The sequence below is a fragment of the Biomphalaria glabrata genome, chromosome 11 (assembly GCF_947242115.1).
Source record: "Biomphalaria glabrata chromosome 11, xgBioGlab47.1, whole genome shotgun sequence".
NCBI lineage: Eukaryota > Metazoa > Mollusca > Gastropoda > Planorbidae > Biomphalaria > Biomphalaria glabrata.
The window spans coordinates 8,135,956-8,163,425 of NC_074721.1; the positions used below are offsets into that span (position 1 = coordinate 8,135,956).

The following is a 27,470-nucleotide window of genomic DNA, read 5'->3' on the forward strand; positions in this document are numbered from 1 at the left end:
ATAGCTTGTGTTAAAAACACATATAATAATAAATTACCTGTGCTAGTTTCTGTTGTTGACTTCAATGTTGTTGAACCCAGAGTTGTGGAATCTTTTGAGTTTTTATAGAGAAAAAAAGACAAAAAATTGTGTTCTGTTTTATAAGTAGAAAAAATATTTTTTTTCTAATTTGTGGGTTATAAGGAATTTAAAAATTGTTTTAAAAAATCTATAATATTCTATAATAAAAGCTATTCCTTAACTATAAACTATTGCATTTTTAGTGCAGATAAAATAACTGTGCTAGCTTCGGATGTTGATTGTAATGTTGTTGAATCCAGAGTTGTTGAATATTCTGATTTTTTAAATAAAAAAGCAATATAATAATTTGCTTTGAATGTTATTAAAATATAAAAGAACATAAATTACGCTATAAGGTTTTTGATTAATATACAATGAAATCATACTAAAAATTTATCTTATACTATAAATAATTGTAAGTACAATATAGATTTTTAAAAAGTCTTGTCTGTGCTATTTTCTGTTGTTGGTTGAAATGTTGTTGAGCTTAGAGGTGTATTATCTGCTGATTTTTTCAATAAGGTTTTTAAAAAAGTACAATGGAACCTTAATAAAAGCTAATGTTTTACTATAAAAGCTTGTGTTAAAAACACATATAATAATAAAATACCTGTGCTAGTTTCTGTTGTTGATTGCAATGTTGTTGAACCCAGAGTTGTGGAATCTTTTGAGTTTTTATAGAGAAAAAAGACAAAAAATTGTGTTCTGTTTTATAAGTAGAAATTTTTTTTTCTAATTTGTGAGTTATAAGTAATTTAAAAATTGTTTTAAAAAATCTATAATATTCTATAATAAAAGCTATTCCTTAACTATAAACTATTGCATTTTTAGTGCAGATAAAATATCTGTGCTAGCTTCAGATGTTGATTGTAATGTTGTTAAATCCAGAAATGTTGAATATTCTTATTTTGATTTTTTTAATAAAAAAGCAATATAATAATTTGCTTTGAATGTTATTAAAATATAAAAGAACATAAATTACGCTATAAGGTTTTTGATAAATACAATGAAATCATACTAAAAATTAATCTTATACTTTAAATAATTGTAAGTACAATATAGATTTTAAAAAAGTCTTGTCTGTGCTATTTTCTGTTGTTGATTGCAATGTTGTTGAACCAAGAGTTGTAGAATCTTTTGAGTTTTTATAGAGAAAAAAGACAAAAAATTGTGTTCTGTTTTATAAGTAGAAAAAATATTTTTTTTCTAATTTGTGGGTTATAAGGAATTTAAAAATTGTTTTAAAAAATGTATAATATTCTATAATAAAAGCTAGTCCTTAACTATGAACTATTGCATTTTAAGTGCAGATAAAATACCTGTGCTAGCTTCGGATGTTGATTGTAATGTTGTTGAATCCAGAGTTGTTGAATATTCTGAATTTTAAATAAAAAAGCAATATAATAATTTGCTTTGAATGTCATTAAAATATAAAAGAACATAATATACACTATAAGGTTTTTGATTAATATACAATGAAATCATACTAAAAATTTATCTTATACTATAAATAATTGTAAGTACAATATAGATTTTAAAAAAGTCTTGTCTGTGCTATTTTCTGTTATTGGTTGAAATGTTATTGAGCTTAGAGATGTATTATCTGCTGATTTTTTCAATAAGGTTTTTAAAAAAGTACAATGGAACCTTAATAAAAGCTAATGTTTTACTATAAAAGCTTGTGTTAAAAACACATATAATAATAAAATACCTGTGCTAGTTTCTGTTGTTGATTGCAATGTTTTTGAACCCAGAGTTGTGGAATCTTTTGAGTTTTTATAGAGAAAAAAGAAAAAATTGTGTTCTGTTTTATAAGTAGAAATTTTTTTTTTTTCTAATTTGTGGGTTATCTGGAATTTAAAAATTGTTTTAAAAAATCTATAATATTCTATAATAAAAGCTATTCCTTAACTATAAACTATTGCATTTTTAGTGCAGATAAAATAACTGTGCTAGCTTCGGATGTTGATTGTAATGTTGTTGAATCCAGAGTTGTTGAATATTCTGATTTTTTAAATAAAAAAGCAATATAATAATTTGCTTTGAATGTTATTAAAATATAAAAGAACATAAATTACACTATAAGGTTTTTGATTAATATACAATGAAATCATACTAAAAATTTATCTTATACTATAAATAATTGTATGTAGAATATAGATTTTAAAAAAGTCTTCTCTGTGCTATTTTCTGTTGTTGGTTAAAATGTTGTTGAGCTCAGAGATTAATTATCTGCTGATTTTTTCAATAAGGTTTTTAAAAAAGTACAATGGAACCTTAATAGAAGCTAATGTTTTACTATAAAAGATTGTGTTAAAAACACATATAATAATATATTACCTGTGCTAGTTTCTGTTGTTGATTGCAATGTTGTTGAACCCAGAGTTGTGGAATCTTTTGAGTTTTTATAGAGAAAAAAGACAAAAAATTGTGTTCTATTTTATAAGTAGAAAAATTATTTTTTTTCTAATTTGTGGGTTATAAGGAATTTTAAAATTGTTTTAAAAAATCTATAATATTCTATAATAAAAGCTATTCCTTAACTATAAACTATTGCATTTTTAGTGCTGATAAAATATCTGTGCTAGCTTCAGATGTTGATTGTAATGTTGTTAAATCCAGAGTTGTTGAATATTCTTATTTTGATTTTTTTAATAAAAAAGTAATATAATAATTTGCTTTGAATGTTATTAAAATATAAAAGAACATAAATTACGCTATAAGGTTTTTGATAAATACAATGAAATCATACTAAAAATTAATCTTATACTTTAAATAATTGTAAGTACAATATAGATTTTAAAAAAGTCTTGTCTGTGCTATTTTCTGTTGTTGATTGCAATGTTGTTGAACCCAGAGTTGTGGAATCTTTTGAGTTTTTATAGAGAAAAAAGACAAAAAATTGTGTTCTGTTTTATAAATAGAAATTTTTTTTTTTTCTAATTTGTGGGTTATAAGGAATTTTAAAATTGTTTTAAAAAATCTATAATATTCTATAATAAAAGCTATTCCTTAACTATGAACTCTTGCATTTTAAGTGCAGATAAAATACCTGTGCTAGCTTCGGATGTTGATTGTAATGTTGTTGAATCCAGAGTTGTTGAATATTCTGATTTTTTAAATAAAAAAGCAATATAATAATTTGCTTTGAATGTTATTAAAATATAAAAGAACATAATATACACTATAAGGTTTTTGATTAATATACAATGAAATCATACTAAAAATTTATCTTATACTATAAATAATTGTAAGTACAATATAGATTTTAAAAAAGTCTTGTCTGTGCTATTTTCTGTTATTGGTTGAAATGTTATTGAGCTTAGAGATGTATTATCTGCTGATTTTTTCAATAAGGTTTTTAAAAAAGTACAATGGAAAGTTAATAAAAGCTAATGTTTTACTATAAAAGCTTGTGTTAAAAACACATATAATAATAAAATACCTGTGCTAGTTTCTGTTGTTGATTGCAATGTTGTTGAACCCAGAGTTGTGGAATCTTTTGAGTTTTTATAGAGAAAAAAGACAAAAAATTGTGTTCTGTTTTATAAATAGAAATTTTTTCTAATTTGTGGGTTATAAGGAATTTTAAAATTGTTTTAAAAAATCTATAATATTCTATAATAAAAGCTATTCCTTAACTATAAACTATTGCATTTTTAGTGCAGATAAAATACCTGTGCTAGCTTCGGATGTTGATTGTAATGTTGTTGAATCCAGAGTTGTTGAATATTCTGATTTTTTAAATAAAAAAGCAATATAATAATTTGCTTTGAATGTTATTAAAATATAAAAGAACATAAATTACGCTATAAGGTTTTTGATTAATATACAATGAAATCATACTAAAAATTTATCTTATACTATAAATAATTGTAAGTACAATATAGATTTTAAAAAGGTCTTGTCTGTGCTATTTTCTGCTGTTGGTTGAAATGTTGTTGAGCTCAGAGATTTATTATCTGCTGATTTTTTCAGAAAAAGTTTCTAAAAAAATACAATGGAACCTTAATAAAAGCTAATGTTTTACTATAAAAGCTTGTGTTAAAAACACATATAATAATAAAATACCTGTGCTAGTTTCTGTTGTTGATTGCAATGTTGTTGAACCCAGAGTTGTGGAATCTTTTGAGTTTTTATAGAGAAAAAAGACAAAAAATTGTGTTCTATTTTTTAAGTAGAAAAAATAATTTTTTCTTATTTGTTGGTTATAATGAATTTTAAAATTGTTTTAAAAAATCTATAATATTCTATAATAAAAGCTATTCCTTAACTATAAACTATTGCATTTTTAGTACAGATAAAATACATGTGCTAGCTTCGGATGTTGATTGTAATGTTGTTGAATCCAGAGTTGTTGAATATTCTGATTTTTTAAATAAAAAAGCAATATAATAATTTGCTTTGAATGTTATTAAAATAGAAAAGAACATAAATTACGCTATAAGGTTTTTGATTAATATACAATGAAATCATACTAAAACTTAATTTTATACTATAAATATCTGTAAGTACAATATAGATTTTAAAAAAGTTTTGTCTGTGCTATTTTCTGTTGTTGGTTGAAATGTTGTTGAGCTCAGAGATGTATTATATGCTGATTTTTTCAATAAGGTTTTTAAAAAAGTACAATGGAACCTTAATAAAAGCTAATGTTTTACTCTAAAAGCTTGTTTTAAAAATACATATAATAATAAATTACCTGTGCTAGTTTCTGTTGTTGATTGCAATGTTGTTGAATCTAGAGTTGTGGAATCTTTTGAGTTTTTATAGAGAAAAAAGACAAAAAATTGTGTTCTGTTTTATAAGTAGAAAAATTATTTGTATTCTAATTTGTGGGTTATAAGGAATTTAAAAATTGTTTTAAAAAATCTATAATATTCTATAATAAAAGCTATTCCTTAACTATGGACTATTGCATTTTAAGTGCAGATAAAATACCTGTGCTAGCTTCGGATGTTGATTGTAATGTTGTTGAATCCAGAGTTGTTGAATATTCTGATTTTTTAAATAAAAAAACAATATAATAATTTCCTTTAAATGTTATTAAAATATAAAATAACATAAATTACGCTATAAGGTTTTTATTAATATACAATGAAATCATACTAAAAATTTATCTTATACAATAAATAATTGTAAGTACAATATACATAAAAAAAAGTCTTACCTGTGCTATTTTCTGTTGTGGGTTGAAATGTTGTTGAGCTCAGAGATGTATTATCTGCTGATTTTTTCAATAATATTTTTTAAAAAGTACAATGAAACCTTAATAAAAGCTAACCTTTTACTATAAAAGCTTGTGTTAAAAACACATATAATAATAAATTACCTGTGCTAGTTTCTGTTGTTGATTGCAATTTTGTTGAACCCAGAGTTGTGGAATCTTTTGAGTTTTTATAGAGAAAAAAGACAAAAAATTGTGTTCTGTTTTTTAAGTAGAAATTTTTTTTTTCTAATTTGTGGGTTATAAGGAATTTTAAAATTGTTTTAAAAAATCTATAATATTCTTTAATAAAAGCTATTCCTTAACTATGAACTATTGCATTTTTTGTGCAGATAAAATACCTGTGCTAGCTTCGGATGTTGATTGTAATGTTGTTGAATCCAGAGTTGTTGAATATTCTGATTTTTTAAATAAAAAAACAATATAATAATTTGCTTTGAATGTTATTAAAATATAAAAGAACATAATATACACTATAAGGTTTTTGATTAATATACAATGAAATTATACTAAATATATATCTTATACTATAAATAATTGTAAGTACAATATAGATTTTAGAAAAATTCTTGTCTATGCTATTTTCTGTTATTGGTTGAAATGTTATTGAGCTTAGAGATGTATTATCTGCTGATTTTTTCAATAAGGTTTTTAAAAAAGTACAATGGAACCTTAATAAAAGCTAATGTTTTACTATAAAAGCTTGTGTTAAAAACACATATAATAATAAAATACCTGTGCTAGTTTCTGTTGTTGATTGCAATGTTGTTGAACCCAGAGTTGTGGAATCTTTTGAGTTTTTATAGAGAAAAAAGACAAAAAATTGTGTTCTGTTTTTTAAGTAGAAAATTTTTTTTTCTAATTTGTGGGTTATAAGGAATTTTAAAATTGTTTTAAAAAATCTATAATATTCTATAATAAAAGCTATTCCTTAACTATAAACTATTGCATTTTTAGTGCAGATAATATACCTGTGCTAGCTTCAGATGTTGATTGTAATGTTGTTGAATCCAGAGTTGTTGAATATTCTGATTTTTTAAATAAAAAAGCAATATAATAATTTGATTTGAATGTTATTAAAATATAAAAGAACATAAATTACGCTATAAGGTTTTTGATTAATATACAATGAAATCATACTAAAAATTTATCTTATACTATAAATAATTGTAAGTACAATATAGATTTTAAAAAAGTCTTGTCTGTTCTATTTTCTGTTGTTGGTTGAAATGTTGATGAGCTCAGAGATGTATTATCTGCTGATTTTTTCAATAAGGTTTTTAAAAAAGTACAATGGAACCTTAATAAAAGCTAATGTTTTACTCTAAAAGCTTGTGTTAAAAACACATATAATAATAAATTACCTGTGCTAGTTTCTGTTATTGATTGCAATGTTGTTGAACCCAGAGTTGTGGAATCTTTTGAGTTTTTATAGAGAAAAAAGACAAAAAATTGTGTTCTGTTTTATAAGTAGAAAAATTATTTGTATTCTAATTTGTGGGTTATAAGGAATTTAAAAATTGTTTTAAAAAATCTATAATATTCTATAATAAAAGCTACTCCTTAACTATAAACTATCGCATTTTTAGTGCAGATAAAATACCTGTGCTAGCTTCCGATGTTGATTGTAATGTTGTTGAATCCAGAGTTGTTAAATATTCTGATTTTTTAAAATAAAAAAGCAATATAATAATTTGCTTTGAATGTTATTAAAATATAAAAGAACATAAATTAGGCTATAAGGTTTTTGATAATTACAATGAAATCATACTAAAAATTTATCTTATACTATAAATAATTGTAAGTACATTATAGATTTTAAAAAAGTCTTGTCTGTGCTATTTTCTGTTGTTGGTTGAAATGTTGTTAAGCTCAGAGATGTATTATCTGCTGATTTTTTCAATAAGGTTTTTAAAAAAGTACAATGGAACCTTAATAAAAGCTAATGTTTTACTATAAAAGATTGTGTTAAAAACACATATAATAATAAATTACCTGTGCTAGTTTCTGTTGTTGATTGCAATGTTGTTGAACCCAAAGTTGTGGACTCTTTTGAGTTTTTATAGAGAAAAAAGACAAAAAATTGTGTTCTATTTTATAAGTAGAAAAATTATTTTTTTTCTAATTTGTGGGTTATAAGGAATTTTAAAATTGTTTTAAAAAATCTATAATATTCTATAATAAAAGCTATTCCTTAACTATAAACTATTGCATTTTTAGTGCAGATAAAATATCTGTGCTAGCTTCAGATGTTGATTGCAATGTTGTTAAATCCAGAGTTGTTGAATATTCTTATTTTGATTTTTTAAATAAAAAAGCAATATAATAATTTGCTTTGAATGTTATTAAAATATAAAAGAACATAAATTACGCTATAAGGTTTTTGATAAATACAATGAAATCATACTAAAAATTAATCTTATACTTTAAATAATTGTAAGTACAATATAGATTTTAAAAAAGTCTTGTCTGTGCTATTTTCTGTTGTTGATTGCAATGTTGTTGAACCAAGAGTTGTGGAATCTTTTGAGTTTTTATAGAGAAAAAAGACAAAAAATTGTGTTCTGTTTTATAAGTAGAAAAATTATTTTTTTTCTTATTTGTGGGTTATAAGGAATTTAAAAATTGTTTTAAAAAATGTATAATATTCTATAATAAAAGCTACTCCTTAACTATAAACTATCGCATTTTAAGTGCAGATAAAATACCTGTGCTAGCTTCGGTTGTTGATTGTAATGTTGTTGAATCCAGAGTTGTTGAATATTCTGATTTTTTAAATAAAAAAGCAATATAATAATTTGCTTTTAATGTTATTAAAATATAAAAGAACATAATATACACTATAAGGTTTTTGATTAATATACAATGAAATCATACTAAAAATTTATCTTATACTATAAATAATTGTAAGTACAATATAGATTTTAGAAAAACTCTTGTCTGTGCTATTTTCTGTTATTGATTGAAATGTTATTGAGCTTAGAGATGTATTATCTGCTGATTTTTTTTAAATAAGAGTTTTAAAAAAGTACAATGGAACCTTAATAAAAGCTAATGTTTTACTATAAAAGCTTGTGTTAAAAACACATATAATAATAAAATACCTGTGCTAGTTTCTGTTGTTGATTGCAATGTTGTTGAACCCAGAGTTGTGGAATCTTTTGAGTTTTTATAGAGAAAAAAGACAAAAAATTGTGTTCTATTTTATAAGTAGAAAAATTATTTTTTTTCTAATTTGTGGGTTATAAGGAATTTTAAAATTGTTTTAAAAAATCTATAATATTCTATAATAAAAGCTATTCCTTAACTATAAACTATTGCATTTTTAGTGCAGATAAAATAACTGTGCTAGCTTCGGCTGTTAATTGTAATGTTGTTGAATCCAGAGTTGTTGAATATTCTGATTTTTTAAGTAAAAAAGCAATATAATAATTTGCTTTGAATGTTATTAAAATATAAAAGAACATAAATTACACTATAAGGTTTTTGATTAATATACAATGAAATCATACTATAAATTTATCTTATACTATAAATAATTGTATGTAGAATATAGATTTTAAAAAAGTCTTCTCTGTGCTATTTTCTGTTTTTTTTTGAAATGTTGTTGAGCTCAGAGATGTATTATCTGCTGATTTTTTCAATAAGGTTTTTAAAAAAGTACAATGGAACCTTAATAAAAGCTAATGTTTTACTATAAAAGATTGTGTTAAAAACACATATAATAATAAATTACCTGTGCTAGTTTCTGTTGTTGATTGCAATGTTGTTGAACCCAGAGTTGTGGAATCTTTTGAGTTTTTATAGAGAAAAAAGACAAAAAATTGTGTTCTATTTTATAAGTAGAAAATTTTTTTTTTTTCTAATTTGTGGGTTATAAGGAATTTTAAAATTGTTTTAAAAAATCTATAATATTTTATAATAAAAGCTATTCCTTAACTATAAACTATTGCATTTTTAGTGCAGATAAAATATCTGTGCTAGCTTCAGATGTTGATTGCAATGTTGTTAAATCCAGAGTTGTTGAATATTCTTATTTTGATTTTTTTAATAAAAAAGCAATATAATAATTTGCTTTGAATGTTATTAAAATATAAAAGAACATAAATTACGTAAGGTTTTTGATAAATACAATGAAATCATACTAAAAATTAATCTTATACTTTAAATAATTGTAAGTACAATATAGATTTTAAAAAAGTCTTGTCTGTGCTATTTTCTGTTATTGGTTGAAATGTTATTGAGCTTAGAGATGTATTATCTGCTGATTTTTTCAATAAGGTTTTTAAAAAAGTACAATGGAACCTTAATAAAAGCTAATGTTTTACTATAAAAGCTTGTGTTAAAAACACATATAATAATAAATTACCTGTGCTAGTTTCTGTTGTTGATTGCAATGTTGTTGAACCCAGAGTTGTGGAATCTTTTGAGTTTTTATAGAGAAAAAAGACAAAAAATTGTGTTCTGTTTTATAAATAGAAATTTTTTTTTTCTAATTTGTGGGTTATAAGGAATTTTAAAATTGTTTTAAAAAATCTATAATATTCTATAATAAAAGCTATTCCTTAACTATAAACTATTGCATTTTTAGTGCAGATAAAATACCTGTGCTAGCTTCGGATGTTGATTGTAATGTTGTTGAATCCAGAGTTGTTGAATATTCTGATTTTTTAAATAAAAAAGCAATATAATAATTTGCTTTGAATGTTATTAAAATATAAAAGAACATAAATTACGCTATAAGGTTTTTGATTAATATACAATGAAATCATACTAAAAATGTATCTTATACTATAAATAATTGTAAGTACAATATAGATTTTAAAAAAGTCTTGTCTGTGCTATTTTCTGTTGTTGGTTGAAATGTTGTTGAGCTCAGAGGTGTATTATCTGCTGATTTTTTCAATAAGGTTTTTAAAAAGTACAATGGAACCTTAATAAAAGCTAATCTTTTACTATAAAAGCTTGTGTTAAAAACACATATAATAATAAATTACCTGTGCTAGTTTCTGGTGTTGATTGCAATGTTGTTGAACCCAGAGTTGTGGAATCTTTTGAGTTTTTATAGAGAAAAAAGACAAAAAATTGTGTTCTGTTTTTTAAGTAGAAATTTTTTTTTTCTAATTTGTGGGTTATAAGGAATTTTAAAATTATTTAAAAAATCTATAATATTCTATAATAAAAGCTATTCCTTAACTATGAACTATTGCATTTTTTGTGCAGATAAAATACCTGTGCTAGCTTCGGATGTTGATTGTAATGTTGTTGAATCCAGAGTTGTTGAATATTCTGATTTTTTAAATAAAAAAACAATATAATAATTTGCTTTGAATGTTATTAAAATATAAAAGAACATAAATTACGCTATAAGGTTTTTGATTAATATACAATGAAATCATACTAAAAATTTATCTTATACTATAAATAATTGTAAGTACAATATAGATTTTAAGATTTTAAAAAAGTCTTGTCTGTGCTATTTTCTGTTGTGGGTTGAAATTTTGTTGAGCTCAGAGGTGTATTATCTGCTGATTTTTTCAATAAGATTTTTAAAAAAGTACAATGGAACCTTAATAAAAGCTAATCTTTTACTATAAAAGCTTGTGTTAAAAACACATATAATAATAAATTACCTGTGCTAGTTTCTGTTGTTGATTGCAATGTTGTTGAACCCAGAGTTGTGGAATCTTTTGAGTTTTTATAGAGAAAAAAGACAAAAAATTGTGTTCTGTTTTATAAGTAGAAAAATTATTTGTATTCTAATTTGTGGGTTATAAGGAATTTAAAAATTGTTTTAAAAAATCTATAATATTCTATAATAAAAGCTACTCCTTAACTATAAACTATTGCATTTTTAGTGCAGATAAAATACCTGTGCTAGCTTCGGATGTTGATTGTAATGTTGTTGAATCCAGAGTTGTTGAATATTCTGATTTTTTAAATAAAAAAGCAATATAATAATTTGATTTGAATGTTATTAAAATATAAAAGAACATAATATACACTATAAGGTTTTTGATAAATACAATGAAATCATACTAAAAATTAATCTTATACTATAAATAATTGTAAGTACAATATAGATTTTAAAAAAGTCTTGTCTGTGCTATTTTCTGTTGTTGGTTGAAATGTTGTTGAGCTCAGAGATGTATTATCTGCTGATTTTTTCAATAAGGTTTTTAAAAAAGTACAATATAACTTTAATAAAAGCTAATGTTTTACTATAAAAGCTTGTGTTAAAAACACATATAATAATAAATTACCTGTGCTAGTTTCTGTTGTTGATTGCACTGTTGTTGAACCCAGAGTTGTGGAATCTTTTGAGGTTTTATAGAGAAAAAAGACAAAAAATTGTGTTCTGTTTTATAAGTAGAAAAATATTTTTTTTTCTAATTTGTGGGTTATAAGGAATTTTAAAATTGTTTTAAAAATTTTATAATATTCTATAATAAAAGCTATTCCTTAACTATAAACTATTGCATTTTTAGTGCAAATAAAATACCTGTGTTAGCTTCAGATGTTGATTGTATTGTTGTTAAATCCAGAGTTGTTGAATATTCTGATTTTGATTTTTTTAATAAAAAAGCAATATAATAATTTGCTTAGAATGTTATTAAAATATAAAAGAACATAAATTACGCTATAAGGTTTTTGATAAATACAATGAAATCATACTAAAAATTAATCTTATACTAAAAATAATTGTAAGTACAATATAGATTTTAAAAAAGTCTTGTCTGTGCTATTTTCTGTTGTTGGTTGAAATGTTGTTGAGCTCAGAGATGTATTATCTGCTGATTTTTTCAATAAGATTTTTAAAAAAGTACAATGGAACCTTAATAAAAGCTAATCTTTTACTATAAAAGCTTGTGTTAAAAACACATATAATAATAAAATACCTGTGCTAGTTTCTGGTGTTGTTTTCAATGTTGTTGAACCCAGAGTTGTGGAATCTTTTGAGTTTTTATAGAGAAAAAGAGAAACAAATGTGTTCTGTTTTAAAAGTAGACATAGTTTTTTTTCTCTAATTTTTAGTTTATTAGCAATTTAAAAGAGCTTAAAAATTCAAGAATAAAAGCTATTCCTTAACTATCAACAATTGAATTTCTAGTGCAGATAAATTACCTGTGCTAGAGTCTGATGTTAATTGTAATGTTGTTGAATCCAGAGTTGTAGAATCTTTTGATTTTCATATTTTAAACAAAAAAAAGCAATATAATAATTTGTTTTGAAATTTAGTAAAATAGAAAAGACATAAATTAGAATATAAGGTTTTTGATAAAACAATTACTTAAAATTGATCTTATTGTAGAAAAAAATGTTAGTACAATAAAGATAATAAAGTCTTACCTGTACTAGTTTCTGTTGTTGATTGAACTATTGTTGAGCCCAGAGATGTAAATTCTGGTAATTTTTTAAATAAGATTTGTTAAAAAGGTACAATGGAACCTTACTAAAGGTTAATCTTTAACTATAATAGTTTGTGTTAAAAACACATATAATAATAAATTACCTGTGCTAGTTTCCATTGTTGTTTTTAATGTTGTTGAACCCAGAGTTGTGGATTCTTCTGAGTTTTTATAGAGAAAAAAGATAAAAATATATGTTCTGTTTCATAAGTAGACATATATATATTTTTTTTCTAATTTATAGTTTATAAGCAATTTAAAAGACCTTAAAAATTCAAGAATAAAAGCTATTCCTTAACTATCAACAATTTGATTTTTAGTGCAGATAAATTACCTGTGCTAGAGTCTGATGTTAATTGTAATGTTGTTGAATCCAGAGTTGTAGAATCTTTTGATTTTCATATTTTAAACAAAAAATAAAGCAATATAATAATTTGTTTTGAAATTTAGTAAAATACAAAAGACATAAATTAGAATATAAGGTTTTTGATAATACAATGAAATCATACTTAAAATTGATCTTATTGTAAAAAAAATTGTAAGTACAATACAGATAATAAAGTCTTAAGTTTACTAGTTTCTGTTGTTGATTGAACTATTGTTGAGCCCAGAGATGTAAATTCTGATAATTTTTTAAATAAGATTTGTTAAAAAAGTACAATGGAACCTTACTAAAGGTTAATCTTTAACTATAATAGTTTGTGTTAAAAACACATATAATAATAAATTACCTGTGCTAGTTTCTATTGTTGTTTTTAATGTTGTTGAACCCAGAGTTGTGGAATCTTTTGAGTTTTTATAGAGAAAAAAGAGAAACAAATGTGTTCTGTTTCAAAAGTAGACATAGATTTTTTGTCTAATTTTTAGTTTTTAAGCAATTTAAAAGAGCTTAAAAATTCAAGAATAAAAGCTATTCCTTAACTATCAACAATTGGATTTTTAGTGCAGATAAATTACCTGTGCTAGAGTCTGATGTTAATTGTAATGTTGTTGAATCCAGAGTTGTAGAATCTTTAGATTTTCATATTTTAAACAAAAAAAAGCAATATAATAATTTGTTTTGAAATTTAGTAAAATACAAAAGACATAAATTAGAATATAAGGTTTTTGATAATACAATGAAATCATACTTAAAATTGATCTTATTGTAAAAAAAATTGTAAGTACAATACAGATAATATAGTCTTACCTGCACTAGTTTCTGTTTTTGATGGAACTATTGTTGAGCCCAGAGATGTAAAGTCTGATATTTTTATAAATAAGATTTGTTAAAAAAGTACAATGGAACCTTAATAAAAGCTAATCTTTTACTATAATAGCTTGTGTTAAAAACACATAAAATAATAAATTACCTGTGCTAGTTTCTGTTGCTGTTTTCATTGTTGTTGAACCCAGAGTTGTGGAATCTTTTGAGTTTTTATAGATAAAAAAGAGAAACAAATGTGTGCTGTTTCATAAGTAGACATAGATTTTTTCTCTAATTTTTAGTTTATAAGCAATTTAAAAGAGCTTAAAAATTCAAGAATAAAATCTATTCATTAACTATCAACAATTGGATTTTTAGTGCAGATAAATTACCTGTGCTAGAGTCTGATGTTAATTGTAATGTTGTTGAATCCAGAGTTGTAGAATTTTTTGATTTTCATATTTTAAACAAAAAAAAAGCAATATAATAATTTGTTTTGAAATTTAGTAAAATACAAATGACATAAATTAGACTATAAGGTTTTTGATAAATACAATGAAATCATACTAAAAATTAATCTTATACTTTAAATAATTGTAAGTACAATATAGATTTTAAAAAAGTCTTGTCTGTGCTATTTTCTGTTATTGGTTGAAATGTTATTGAGCTTAGAGATGTATTATCTGCTGATTTTTTCAATAAGGTTTTTAAAAAAGTACAATGGAACCTTAATAAAAGCTAATGTTTTACTATAAAAGCTTGTGTTAAAAACACATATAATAATAAATTACCTGTGCTAGTTTCTGTTGTTGATTGCAATGTTGTTGAACCCAGAGTTGTGGAATCTTTTGAGTTTTTATAGAGAAAAAAGAGAAACACATGTGTTCTGTTTTTTAAGTAGACAAATTTTTTTTTCTAATTTGAAGGTTATAAGGACTTTCATAATAGTTTTAAAAATTATATAATACAACTATAAACTTATGCATTTTTAGTCCAGATTGTAATGTTGTTGAATCCAGAGTTGTAGAATATTTTGATTTTTATTTTTTTTAGAAAAGCAATATAATAATTTTTTTTTGAAATGTATAAAAATATAAAGGACATAAATTAAGCTATAAGGTTTTTGATAATTACAATGAAATTATACTAAAAATTAACCTTATTTTATAAATAATTGTAAATACAATACAGATAAAAAAAAGTCTTACCTGTGCTAGTTTCTGTTGTTGATTGAACTGTTGTTGAGCTCAGAGATGTAGGATCTGATGATTTTTTTAATAAGGTTTTTAAAAAAGTACAATGGAACCTTATTAATTTTTTTTAAATACTATAATTGCTTGTGTTTATAGCACATATAATAATAAATAACCTGTACTATATTTTGTTGTTGTTTCCGTTGTTGTTGTTGTTGTGGTTGTTGAATCCAGAGTTGTGGAATCTTTTGAGTTTCATTTAAAAAAAAGAAATTTACAATTTTGTTATATTAGTAAAATAAAAAATACATAATTTAGGCTATAAATTTTAAAATAATGTACAATGAAATCATAATAAAAACTAATTTTATACAATAATAACTTGTGTTAATAGCACAGAGAATAATAAAATGCATGTGCTTGTTTCCGTTGTTGATTGCAATTATGTAGAATCTAGAGTTGTGTAGTTTTTTATAGAGAGAAATTACAATAAAATGTATTTTGTGTAATTAGTTAAAAATTACCTTTTTCTTAACTTGTTGGTAATAAGCTTGTTACAGATTTTGAATAAGCTATATTAAATCTATTTCGCAATATAATAATAATAATAATAATAATAAGGCTTGTCTTCGATTCCGATGATTAATGAGGAATATAGTATTTCCTGTGATTACGCAACCTCTGTTGTGACCTACATATTTTGCAACGTCCTGGGCAAGCATAATCATTGTCCCCTTTTTGTCTATTAAGATTTTCTTTTCGCCGTCTGCGTCTGTTTTCGGCAGCGGATTTTCTTATGGTCTCAGATGTGTATCCTGCGGCTTTTGTGATTGAACTCCATCTGTCTCCTTAGGCTGCATGCAATAAGGCAAGTTGGCGCCTAAGCTGCTCTTTGAAGCGTTTCATTGGGGCATCTCTGTTATGTCAACCACCTGTTAGCTCATCCCCCATTTGGGATACGTGCCGTGCCCAGCGTAATTGTCGGACCATAAGATGTCCCAAGCTGGCGTTCGCAAAGACATCGGTGTTTATTGTGCAGTCTTGCCACCGTATGTCCCTGATGGAGCGCAAGCATCTTTGGTGAAAGCGCTCATGTAGTCTTAGTTGCTTTCTGTATAATACCTATGTCTCAGATCCATATAGGGTTGAGAGAACCACAGCCTGGTAGACATTGTTATTGTAGGCAGGCGAAGCGATTTATTCCTCCAAACTCTCGCCTGAAGGCGTCGAAAAGCACTACGGTTTTCAACTTTCCTTGAAAACGATGCGTCACTTGATAATACGCTTCCTATGTATGTGAAGTGGTCTATCACGTTAACGCGCAATCCATTTGCAGTGATTTTTGGGGCTGAGTATGTTTGTTTGGGTGACCTATGCGACATGACTTCTGTTTTTCCAAGGTTTACAGATAAACCTAAAGAGGCGGCAGCGTATGCAAATCGTTGACTGCGATCTTAAGATAATTTTCATTTTGAGCTAGCAGGGCGCAATCATCGGCATAAAGAAACTCTGTTATGAGCATTTCTTTTGTTTATGTATGGGATAGTAGACGTCGAAGATTGAATACATTTCCGTCAGAACAAAACCTGATGTAGATGCCTTCCTGCAATCGCTGACTCATTTGACCCAGCATTGCGCCAAAGAAGACAGCGAATAGAGTAGGAGCTAATACACAGCCCTGCTTCACGCCATTTTCTATTGGGAAGTGACCAAACAGGTCACCAAATTGTTAAATCTGGCCCTTTTTGTGTCACAGCCTTGCCGAAATCCTCCACAAACCATCGCGGCTGACCGTGTCAAAAGCCTTGGTGAGGTTCACAAAGGTTTAGGTTATCTTCTTTGCATTTTTCTTGTATGTGTCGCAGGACAAATATGATGTCAGATGTACCTCTACAAGCTCTGAAGCCACATTGGCTCTCAAATAACACCTCGTCCACTAAAGAGTGGGTTAGTCGGTCGAGCAAGACTAGTGCAAAGATCTTTCCTGCTACTGACAGAAATGTAATGCCTCAATAGTTGTAGCAGTTAGACTTGTCCCCTTTTTGAATAGGGATATGATTACGGAACCTCGAAGTTCAGGAGGGACTACGCAATATAAGAAAAAGGAAAATGTACATATTTTTAAAAAATGTATCGTTTTTAAGTATTTTACAAAGGTGAAAGCAATATTAAAAAATCTAATCTTTAACTAAATCTTTTTGTGTTACGTGCAAATAACATACCATCAGTCGTTGATGTATCAGCGATCGTGTCTGGATTTGAAAAAGAATAGTATTTGAAAAAAAATATTTTTTTTTCTTAGTTTTTGTAAAAAAAAATGTAATAATAATAATACCTAATCATTTAACATTCGTTTGCAAAAAAAAAAAAAAAACGCAAAATTTTATTGTAGTATTATATAGTCTTGTATAAGTATTGAAATATTGTTGGCTTTTAGTTTAGATTAATACGACTTTTTTGTCGCACCTACGTCTCATTACCTTGATCAATTTTTATAAAGTTTTAACACTTTTTTTTCTATGACGGGGGTACAACAAAAAGTGACAAATTAGAACCCCTTGAAGAGTAAGATTCTTATACGGCAATTTTTCTGCAATTCTTTAATGCAGGATTTTCCATAATTTTACCTCATTGGAACATTTTTAGCACTATTGGAAATTTAAGTTAAATATTTGTCATATTTTTTTAGGGTTACTCGGCAAAATAGCGCGGACAAAATAGCGCGAACAAAATAGCGCCGACAAAAAAAGCGCAGAAATTATTATTATTTTTTTATCATTTTGAAAAAATTACTTTAGATAACGTAAAATATGAATAGAGCCAAAATTTTTTTTTTAATTTAATACTATTCTTCTGTCATTTTGCAAGAAATTATTTAAGATGTCTTAAAATAAAATTATGCAAACATTACTCAAGAATTATAATAAGCTTAAATGAATATGATTTCAAAATATAGCAACTAATTGTAATCTGAAAATGCACTTAAAAACACGGTTATATACTTCATACTTGTCAGATTTACACACACACAAAACTTTCACAAAGACAAATAGTATTCAATGTCACATAGAAACTCCATCAGTGGCTTGTTTCAGTACATTTGCAATAAAGCTGCAAGACGTCTGTTAAGTTGGAGGTACTTTGTCCTTAACTAATCCTGACACACCTAAGTTTGACAATGTTGCTTCAAGAGACACCATGGTTTGATCAAAGAGAGATGCCGCAGATAATCAAGATTTCTGATTATGCTATAACACATAAGTGTGACACACACATCATGACACCTAAGCCTTGAACGGGGTCACTACATCTCAAAACCATTTTTTTTTAGTTGGTAATGCAGTTTAAATATTGGGGGAAAAGGAGAGCAATATTCAATTTTAAAATACTCTCTTTTCTTTGTTTGCAAATACGGCATACGATTACATCTATTTAAATTGAAGAAGATAGAGACCTCAACAAAATATGCTGCCCAGGACCTTTTCTTACTAAAATCTGTACTTTTATACATATCATGTATAAGTCCGCGTTATTTTGTCTTGCGCTTTTTTTTGTCTGGAAATTTCGCGCTATTTTGTCTTGAGCTATTTTATCGGGAAATTTTGCGCTATTTTGTCGGCGCTATTTTGTCTTGCGATAGCTTGTCGGGAAATATTGCGCTATTTTGTCGGGAAATTTCGCGTTTTTTTTTGTCGGCGCTATTTTGTCCGCGCTATTTTGTCGGCGCTATTTTGTCACACCAAAAAGCTAAACTCCTTCCACCTGCGCTGTCTAAGGAAAATTCATAAGGTGCATTGGTCTGACCACATAAAAAGATACTGAAATCCTACAGTTGTTCATCATGTACACTATCAATGCCACATTAAAAAGATCCCAATTTCGACGGGCAGGGATGTAGTCCGCATGCAACACAATCGCCTTCCCAAACAAATTCTGTGTCCAGGAAAGCGCTCCCGGGGGAGGGTCAATAAAATCTCTATAAAGACACCCTTAAGAGCTCCATCAATTAGTCTGATATTGACATTCATGGCTGGGAAGCACTAGCTCTTGATCGCTCCTCATGGCGTGAAGCTGTGAGTGTTGGAAGCACGAGATATGAAGCAGGAAGAGTGGACAGCGTGAAATAGTGCCGAACAGGGGCGGACTGGCTATATGGGCATTCGGGAAAATGCCCGGTGGGCTGGTAACCAAATGGGCTGGAAGGACCACCGAAATAGCCGCATTGATGCAGGGGCGTAACTAGGGATTTGGGGGCCCGGGGGGATTGACCTCTTTGGGGGCCCCTTGCATTTTGACATTCGACATATGACATGGGATAATGTACGCAAAAATATATAATCCCCAAATCCAATTGGTTCAGTATATCAGTAAACTTAACAAAAACTTAACTCTTTTAATGAATAATACCTTTGTTTATTAGTTAAATAATGCACAAGTGACAAATCTAAATTGATATCGCTTCACGTCGTGCATTCTGTGCAGCAAAGACATCTATAACATCAACTACATCGATACTTTCTAGTATTTGTGACTTCACTGACATTAAAACCATGATAAGCCTTTCTTGCGTCATTGTGCTCCTGAGATAGCTTTTGATGAACTTGAGCTTTGAGAATGATCTCTCACATGACGTAATGGAAGTGGCCTGAGTTAGCGGTATTCGGGGGAGGTTGCAAAGTTTGAGCACACGTAATTACCATATGAAGGCTGTTTCCTCAATATGTCTATTGGTGATTGTATTACTGGTTTGTTGATGAAAAGTGCTCGTGCATCAATGACATCATTGAAAAAGCGATTTGCCATTTATTTCATCATACAAACAGGAAAAGTAGCACAGTTTGTCATAAGCGGGTCTTCATCTAACAGGTGTCTTGGTTCAAGAAGAAACCCAAAGGTATCCATTTTCTTTCCAACCTTTGAAATCTGCCCTTCATCTCCATATGAAATCTGTCCAGCACGTCTGTCGCAAGACGTTTGAAGTGCAGTTCTATTGACATTCCTACATTAGAACTCAACTTCCCATCAAGTCTTTTCTTTCTTCTGGTTGTTTTGATTACAGGGAATCCATAGTATTCACTACCTTCTTTTGCTTTTTCGATGGATTGGGTTTTTGTCAGTTTCTCATCATTTTGCAGAAAGCATGAAAGGGTACTAATTTCTTTAGCAGCTTCCCGTATATGCAGTCCAGACTTTTGTAGTTTCTTCTGAACTATATTAATTGGGCGCAAGAGCTTTGACCAGAATTCAAGATAGGCAAAAAATTCTTAATTTTCAACTGCATGAAGAAGATTCTGTTCTAATATTATATGGTATTACGTCATTGTTGGTTGTTTATGTTTTGTGCGCTAGCAAAAGGATTCAGAGAATACAAAAGTGGGAAAGATCCATATCTCGTTATGATCGAGTATAGAAATACTCCAATAAGCGGACTGCCGTATTCACCATCACAACTGCTGACGAGTAGAAGACTCAGGGAATCATTCCAACTGATCTCAAACTATTGAAACCATCGGTAGCTGAAAATGCAGACATTACTCAACGAACGACAGATGAAAGTGAAATACAATGCAAAAGCAAGACTACCTAAAGATTATTCTGTGGGAGAGTTCGTCTAGGTCAAACATGGCAGAAAGCAGTTGTCATAAAAAAACATTCAGCACCCAGATCTTACATCATAAAGACAAACGGAAAAACATACAGAAGAAATCAACGCCTTTTGAATAAGAGTTTCGATGAAGACATCTCTGAGTACTATGATATCGATGGAGACAATGAACAGCAAACTGTTGAAACAAACGAAACAGACAGTTATAGACCAACGTCTAGAGAACTTGTTGTGCCAGTCAAGACAACCAGAAGTGGACGAATTGTTAAAGTTCCTAGCAGACAAGGCTGGCCTTAGGCGGTGGCAGTGGGCCCCGCGCTTTCATAGGGCCCGCGCTAATTCTAAGTGTACATTATTAAATTAAACCATTATATCGTATATAAAATAACAGGGTTTTCGTGACCTCCTGATTTTCCAGGGCCTCCAGGTAATCTCATGAAAGGCAAAATATACGATAAAGTCCCGAACTTTTTTTGAATTTATTCAAATCTCCTGAAGTTTAGACGAAATTGACATTTTAGGGTGCCTATAAATAAAAAGTGGCATTGCGAGCTTTCATAGGCCTATTTTCTAATTCAAAAAAAATAATTTTGACATTATGCTCATTCCTACACAGACTAGGCCCCGCGCGATCCGTTTCGCATAGGGCCCCGCAAATGCTAGGCCGGCCCAGCTAGTAAATATCACTTTTAAAAACTTTAAAAGGAAGGGTGTGATAATAACTTCAAAAGGAAGGATGTGCTAATATTATATGATATTACGTCATTGTTTGTTGTTTATGTTTTGTGCGAAAGCAAAAGGATTAGATGGAAATAAAAATAGAGTTTCCATTGGATTGAAGAAAGATGAATAGAAGGGTAATAACTCGAGTGTGAAGTTTAATTCTGAAATTATAGACGCCAAACCCGAATAATGGACTATTCTAGCATTATTAAGAATAACTTTTGGATCTGTTATACTCGATTCTGTAAATTTTGCTTCAAGGTTAATTAGTGTAGCCATAAAATACTCGCCATTTAGATCTATTATTTGTAAAGGTAACAAGATACCTGGGATTCGCTGTATATCATGCAGTTTTATTAGTGGCAACAAAGTTTAAAATGTAAAACTAACTTTAAAAAAAAACTATGATCTCTGTGGGAAAAAATATTTTTAAAATGTCAACAAAGTCAACGTACTGATAGACTTAGATCTAGGTTTAGTCTTTGTGATAAATTTAATCCATAAATGTTGAAAAACAAACGACACCCGTTGACACTATTTGTCAATCAAATATATTAATTTATGTATTTACAATAAATTTCGGACACCCATTTGGGGGCCCCCCCTAGGTGGGGGCCCGGGGGGATTTTAAAATTCTCCCCCCCTCCCCCCCCTTAGTTACGCCACTGCATTGATGCAACTATGACAAGTTTTAAATTATAGAAGGGGTCCTCTAATTGTCGTGTAAAAAAATCTTTTACTGCCTCTTCAGTGTAATACTTATTTTATGTAACACATTTTCCGAAATAGTGTAATAGCCTACATCAGTAGACAGTTCCAATAGTAAGCTTCATCCTTTTAGGGCCTACACACTTAGCGATTAAAAAGCAACATAAGACCTATTTGTCTTACAAGGATATAGTGTTCACTGTATGATGCGTACATTTATGGATGCATTACCAAACTTAACAGTGACTTTGAGTACAGGTAGACCTAAAATGGGCAGGATGGTATAGAAAATGCCCGGGACGATTTGGACACCCAGTCCTACCCTGGTGCCGAACCAACAAAAAGCTGAGATAAGAAGCAGGCCTATATACAACTGACCAAATCTACCCTTGCCACGTATGCGGCCGGCTTTTTAAAGCGAGGATTGGGCTTTACAGTCATCTTAGAGTTCATTGGAGATGAGAAATGTGCTCAACTTCGAAAACGAAGGAGGCGCTATATAGATTATAAATTTAATTACACGACTGAACCAAACTAATTGATACAATTATCCTTAATATATTTTTTTTATTAAAATAAATTCTACATGAACTTGTTACGCAAATTTCTTTTTTTTTCCTCAATGCTTTTTTTTTTCAAACTTTTGCGTTATCTCATTTTTTTTTTCAATGTTAAAAATGAATTTACAACTCACTTTATAAAAAGCTGTATTTACTTATAATTAGCGCATTTTGATCAAGAAAAAAACTTGTAAAAGGCTTTTTTTTCCTATAAAATATCCACATTTTACAATATTCAAGAAACAACAAACACGATAACAAACCTGCCATCAAAAGCAGATGTATACAGCTCAGAAAAATCAGCCATCTAGCAGTCTTGTCTTGCAGTTGCGTCATCATTGTTCTTATGTAGTTTCTCTATGCATTTGTAAAATTACTGGATAAAACAAAACATATAGTAAGTAATTCAAGTAGTTTGATAAACATTTTGTCTGTCTGCTCTCTCTCTCATATATATATATATATATATATATATATATATATATATATATATATATATATATATATATATATATATATATATATATATATAAATATATACAAATTATCAATAACTAAAATTGTTTTTCGCTCCATTCAAACGTTCAAATGACGTTCGCTGACCTAAATTTATGTCTTGTTCGGTCTTCTGTTATTGTTGTTATTATTTTTTAAAAAGTTCCCCTTACAGACCTTGAGATCTATGAGGCAGATGTAAAAGTAACCAGCACAACAATCAGCCGCCTTTACTTTTCCCCTATTTAATGTCAGGTAGCCTTAAAGATCCAGAAATAAAAAAGAAATTAGTCCTAGCCTGGTTTCGAAGCTGGGACCCTCGGTTCGAAAGCCAAGCGCTGTACCGCTCCGCCACAGATTGTTAGGAAGATACATTTTCAAAGTGAGTCTGGTCAACGGATGTGGTTGGATTGTTGACCAAAGTACAATGAAATTGTTAAATTGCCAATTTCTCATTAACGGCATATGAAAGTGGTTTTTCACATTGTAAAAGTGTTTGAAAGACTCGTAGCCTATATACTTGTTGGTCATAAGTAAGTCACCAATCAATGCTTATTAAATGTATTAATTAAAAAATGTGTACTTTTGTGTATATACAAAATGCATTATTTCTGGGTTTTTTTTTTAAGTAATTGATTACTTATATATTGATTGATTGCATTGATTGGTGACTTACTTATGACCAACAAGTATATGGGCTATATATATATATATATATTGCTATAACTTAGCAATTAACCTCAACGAAAGTGATATAAAACAGAATGTTTAATAATCAGTTATAAACTGGATCTAGAGCCAAACTCCAGAGTCACATCTCAGGCCTTCTTGTTTACATCTCTAATCATCGGCCATCTTCCTTCCTCTGTTCTCTATCGTGTCCTCTGGTACACAATGTCGCGCCGAATGACAGTGCGCAACGTAGTGTCATAACACTGCCCCCTCCTTAGTTATGTTCGTCCCGAACATGACCAGCTTTTCGACAGGGCTACATAATTGTCAGTGCAGATGAAGTTCTGGCAAGAAAGTTAGAGTTCCACTGGAGGCCAGGTCATAAACACACTGTCATTTTCAGCCATCTCCAGAAGGTATGCCTTTCTACACATGTCCATTACCCACATTATCAGTGTCCAGTTTCCGCTGAAATTGATTCATCTTTTACTCTGCTTTGTGAAGGCAGACGTACACACGTTTGTCAAGTCCAGACCTGTTGATGGTTTTTCTGGTATTTGCACTGTTCATTCGAGGTGCCGCCCGTACAGTTCTTATTAGATTCCTGTCTGAAGTTAGTACTGGTAGATAAACAGGAGTATTGGACACAGACCCAACATTGTCTGATTTGGTCATGCCCATTGAAGCACTCATATCAAGGACATCGAAAGCAATAGTTTCACTCTGCCTGTAGGTCACTCCTCTAGTTTCTTCATCTAGCGTTCTCTTTTCGGGTCCGCGCTTGTCGTTGAAAAGGTTGCCACTTTCTTTATCTTGAAAGCTAGACGCATCTGATTTGTCATTATGATCATGGACGGCGCTGCCACCACCAACACTTTCCTTATAACTACCCGTATAGCCACAACAATGATTGGTTGATGTTTCAATCTCCGCTCTTCTAGGATGTAGCTGGCCTTCCAGTTTGGTCCACTTCAGTTTGTCCCTTTTATGATACCTGTTTACTGACAGATTAGACCATTTTGGTATGGTCGTATGTTCGATTCGTTTCACCTGAATGCCTTCCACACAATCATCAAGCAATGGAAACACTATGTGTCCATATTGTACAGTTCCACTTCCAATGTTTAGAGATAAACCGAATTCTTGCATAAAATCCAGACCAAGGATGCAGTCGTCGACAACATTGGCGATCAGAAAATCATGACTAAATGGTTGACTTCCTATTTTAAAATTAAGCCGTACCTGTCCTAATATAGGTAACAGTTCGCCACCTGCCGTTTTAAGAGTGTAGTCATTCACTCGTATTATTTCCTGATCTCCGATCAGACTGGGTCCAACTATCGACCGCGTAGCCCCTGTGTCCAAGAGGAACCTATAAGAAACAGCGCCAATCTTTCCCTGCACTCTCAAGGTTCTGCTTTGTTCTAACACTCTGAAACGAGTCTTTATTCTCGGAGTTTCGATTTTCTGGGTTGCCAGTTCTTGCTCCCTAAGCCCGTAGAATCGTAGCGGTTGACGTTCTGATGCACAGCCTTGGCCTTGGAACAACATGTTACAATTCCTCCGTACATGACCTGGAGTATTACAATTCCAACAACGAAAAGTCTTTTTACTACGCCTTGAGGTCTGATAATGTTCCCGTTCATTTAAAGCCTTTTCTACCATTCTTCGAATCCGCCTCGGCAGATCCTCCTCTGCCGCCACATCTAACGTCCGACAATAGTGTATGTTCCTCGCTGAAACTTCGGCCGCCTCGTAGGACAGGGCATAGATGAGGGCTTCGTTGATTTTCCGTTTTCCGCTTATTCGGATGGCTTTCTTAAGTTCCGAATCTCGCACTCCATCTATGAAAGCATCTGTGACCAGAACATCCAAAAGTTCCTGTGTTGCCGATGGGTAAGCAAGACGAGCGAGACGTTCTACGTCTGCTGCTAATTCCTGTAATGTCTCTCCGTTTTTCTGTTGTCGATTCTTTAATTGCATCCTGAAAACTTCCTGCAGGTGTTCATTGCCGTATCGTTGTTCCATTGTTTTGACCATGGCATCGTAGTCTGTCCAATCCGTCATAGTCTGTAACAATTCGGCCGCCTTTCCTCTGAGTGCCAACATAAGACCAGTTGCTTTCTCTGCCTGGGTATCCCATCTGTTGATTTGCGCCGCCGCCTCGAATTGTAATCGATACACCGACCAAGACACAGAGCCGTCAAACACCGGTGGTTTAATCTTTCCCGTCATTTCAGTCACAGTGGCACCCGCATCTTGTTTCTTTTGCAGCTCCGCCTTCATTTAATTTCGTAATTGTTGAATTTTAAAATCAACATCTCCCACCATTTGGGACCTTAATTCAGCGACCTCATTTCTTAATTGTTGTTTGAAACTGTCTATGTCATTTTTCAATTCGGTCACAAAGGATGCTATTAAGCTCAGTTTATTACCTAATTCGTCTCTAAGTTCATCCTTTACTGATTCCAGGTCTTCCTTCATTTGTTCTTGCATCGATTGAAAATGATCCCTCATATCTGGTTCTTTTTCAAACAAATAGGTGTCCGGATCCTGCTCTTCATCTATGATGCTTTGCCTAATACGTTCTATGAGTGCCTTCTTGTTGCCACTTACGTTCAGCTCCCTCCCTCTCAGTTCCTGTCTAAGTTCCTGTAATGACAGTTGACTAAGTGTTTTCTTAGACGCCATCCCGTATCAAAACGTTGATCAACTAAAACCAAAACTTATGTTGATCTACCCGAAAATGGAATCGTTCAATGTCTTATACCTAGATCTAGACCTTCTTCACTTTCGTTGAGGATCCCACTTCTGACACCAATTGCTATAACTTAGCAATTAACCTCAACGAAAGTGATATAAAACAGAACGTTTAATAATCAGTTATAAACTGGATCTAGAGCCAAACTCCAGAGTCACATCTCAGGCCTTCTTGTTTACATCTCTAATCATCGGCCATCTTCCTTCCTCTGTTCTCTATCGTGTCCTCTGGTACACAATGTCGCGCCGAATGACAGTGCGCAACGTAGTCATAACAATATATATATATATATATATATTAGTGTCACGGATGAATGTGTGTGTGTATGTATAATCTATTTTTACAATCTGCGCGAATGACCGGAAGTGTGTTTTGTTGTCAGACAGAGACCAGCGTGTGTAATATGCAGTAAAGCTGATTAAAGTTTATGTGTTTGATCTTGTGCTTTAATTGTTTTATTTCGTTAACTAGAACTGAAACAGGAACACCTAGACGTATCGAGACCTAAGGTAGATTCTATCGAGTTATAACTATAAATAGAATAGGAAAGCTGTGACAATTAGTAACAATTGCGGAACCTGTCTGGGTAGGGAGAGGCGAATCTGCCGGTGGAGCGGGCTGCTCTTTCCCCGTCCGGTTCTATCTTCCCGATGGAGGCCCTCGGCATGCCGACGATACGGAAGGGCCTACTCGACCCAGTGGTGACGAAGCAGAGTCCCCCCACACGGCTACTACAAGCAGCCAGAGAGACTATCGCATCATATCCAGCCGGAGTAACCACAATCTACACAGACGGCTCTGTGCAGACGCTCGAGGGAACTGTGAAAGCTGGGTACGGAGCGGTAGTTCGACTCTCTGGCAATCCCGAAAG

The 27,470-nt window shown here is 30.0% G+C and overlaps 2 protein-coding genes and 1 long non-coding RNA gene across 3 annotated transcripts in view; all 3 read right to left on the minus strand.

Moving 5' to 3' along the window:
* The window catches only part of LOC106064629 (mucin-17-like), a 78,149-nt gene extending 71,093 nt beyond the window's left edge, over window positions 1-7,056 (minus strand). The window contains exons 1-17 of the mRNA XM_056004299.1: window positions 7,046-7,056; window positions 6,652-6,746; window positions 6,259-6,315; window positions 6,023-6,076; window positions 5,629-5,685; window positions 5,231-5,287; window positions 5,002-5,058; window positions 4,132-4,185; window positions 3,738-3,794; window positions 3,506-3,559; window positions 3,113-3,169; window positions 2,401-2,454; window positions 2,009-2,064; window positions 1,772-1,910; window positions 1,380-1,436; window positions 671-724; window positions 38-91 (exon numbers count right to left, since the gene is read on the minus strand). Coding sequence (XP_055860274.1) covers window positions 38-91; window positions 671-724; window positions 1,380-1,436; window positions 1,772-1,910; window positions 2,009-2,064; window positions 2,401-2,454; window positions 3,113-3,169; window positions 3,506-3,559; window positions 3,738-3,794; window positions 4,132-4,185; window positions 5,002-5,058; window positions 5,231-5,287; window positions 5,629-5,685; window positions 6,023-6,076; window positions 6,259-6,315; window positions 6,652-6,746; window positions 7,046-7,056 — 1,024 coding nt within the window. The remainder of the gene's footprint in view (window positions 1-37; window positions 92-670; window positions 725-1,379; window positions 1,437-1,771; window positions 1,911-2,008; window positions 2,065-2,400; window positions 2,455-3,112; window positions 3,170-3,505; window positions 3,560-3,737; window positions 3,795-4,131; window positions 4,186-5,001; window positions 5,059-5,230; window positions 5,288-5,628; window positions 5,686-6,022; window positions 6,077-6,258; window positions 6,316-6,651; window positions 6,747-7,045) is intronic.
* A 939-nt stretch (window positions 7,057-7,995) lies between these two features.
* On the minus strand, window positions 7,996-9,073 carry LOC129921633 (uncharacterized). Its single transcript, XR_008773576.1, has 3 exons — window positions 9,024-9,073; window positions 8,392-8,445; window positions 7,996-8,052 (listed from the first exon to the last, which is right to left on the minus strand). It is a non-coding gene; the product is annotated as an uncharacterized LOC129921633 (long non-coding RNA).
* A 160-nt stretch (window positions 9,074-9,233) lies between these two features.
* The window catches only part of LOC106061640 (uncharacterized), a 30,350-nt gene continuing 12,113 nt past the window's right edge, over window positions 9,234-27,470 (minus strand). Inside the window, exons 2-20 of the mRNA XM_056004300.1 lie at window positions 22,935-23,047; window positions 17,298-17,327; window positions 15,252-15,320; window positions 15,091-15,144; window positions 14,674-14,727; window positions 14,049-14,102; window positions 13,886-13,939; window positions 13,654-13,707; window positions 13,428-13,481; window positions 13,031-13,084; window positions 12,801-12,857; window positions 12,638-12,691; window positions 12,413-12,466; window positions 10,921-10,974; window positions 10,520-10,576; window positions 10,285-10,338; window positions 9,893-9,949; window positions 9,657-9,710; window positions 9,234-9,319 (exon numbers count right to left, since the gene is read on the minus strand). Coding sequence (XP_055860275.1) covers window positions 9,234-9,319; window positions 9,657-9,710; window positions 9,893-9,949; window positions 10,285-10,338; window positions 10,520-10,576; window positions 10,921-10,974; window positions 12,413-12,466; window positions 12,638-12,691; window positions 12,801-12,857; window positions 13,031-13,084; window positions 13,428-13,481; window positions 13,654-13,707; window positions 13,886-13,939; window positions 14,049-14,102; window positions 14,674-14,727; window positions 15,091-15,144; window positions 15,252-15,320; window positions 17,298-17,327; window positions 22,935-23,010 — 1,080 coding nt within the window. The 5' untranslated portion in view covers window positions 23,011-23,047. The remainder of the gene's footprint in view (window positions 9,320-9,656; window positions 9,711-9,892; window positions 9,950-10,284; window positions 10,339-10,519; window positions 10,577-10,920; window positions 10,975-12,412; window positions 12,467-12,637; window positions 12,692-12,800; window positions 12,858-13,030; window positions 13,085-13,427; window positions 13,482-13,653; window positions 13,708-13,885; window positions 13,940-14,048; window positions 14,103-14,673; window positions 14,728-15,090; window positions 15,145-15,251; window positions 15,321-17,297; window positions 17,328-22,934; window positions 23,048-27,470) is intronic.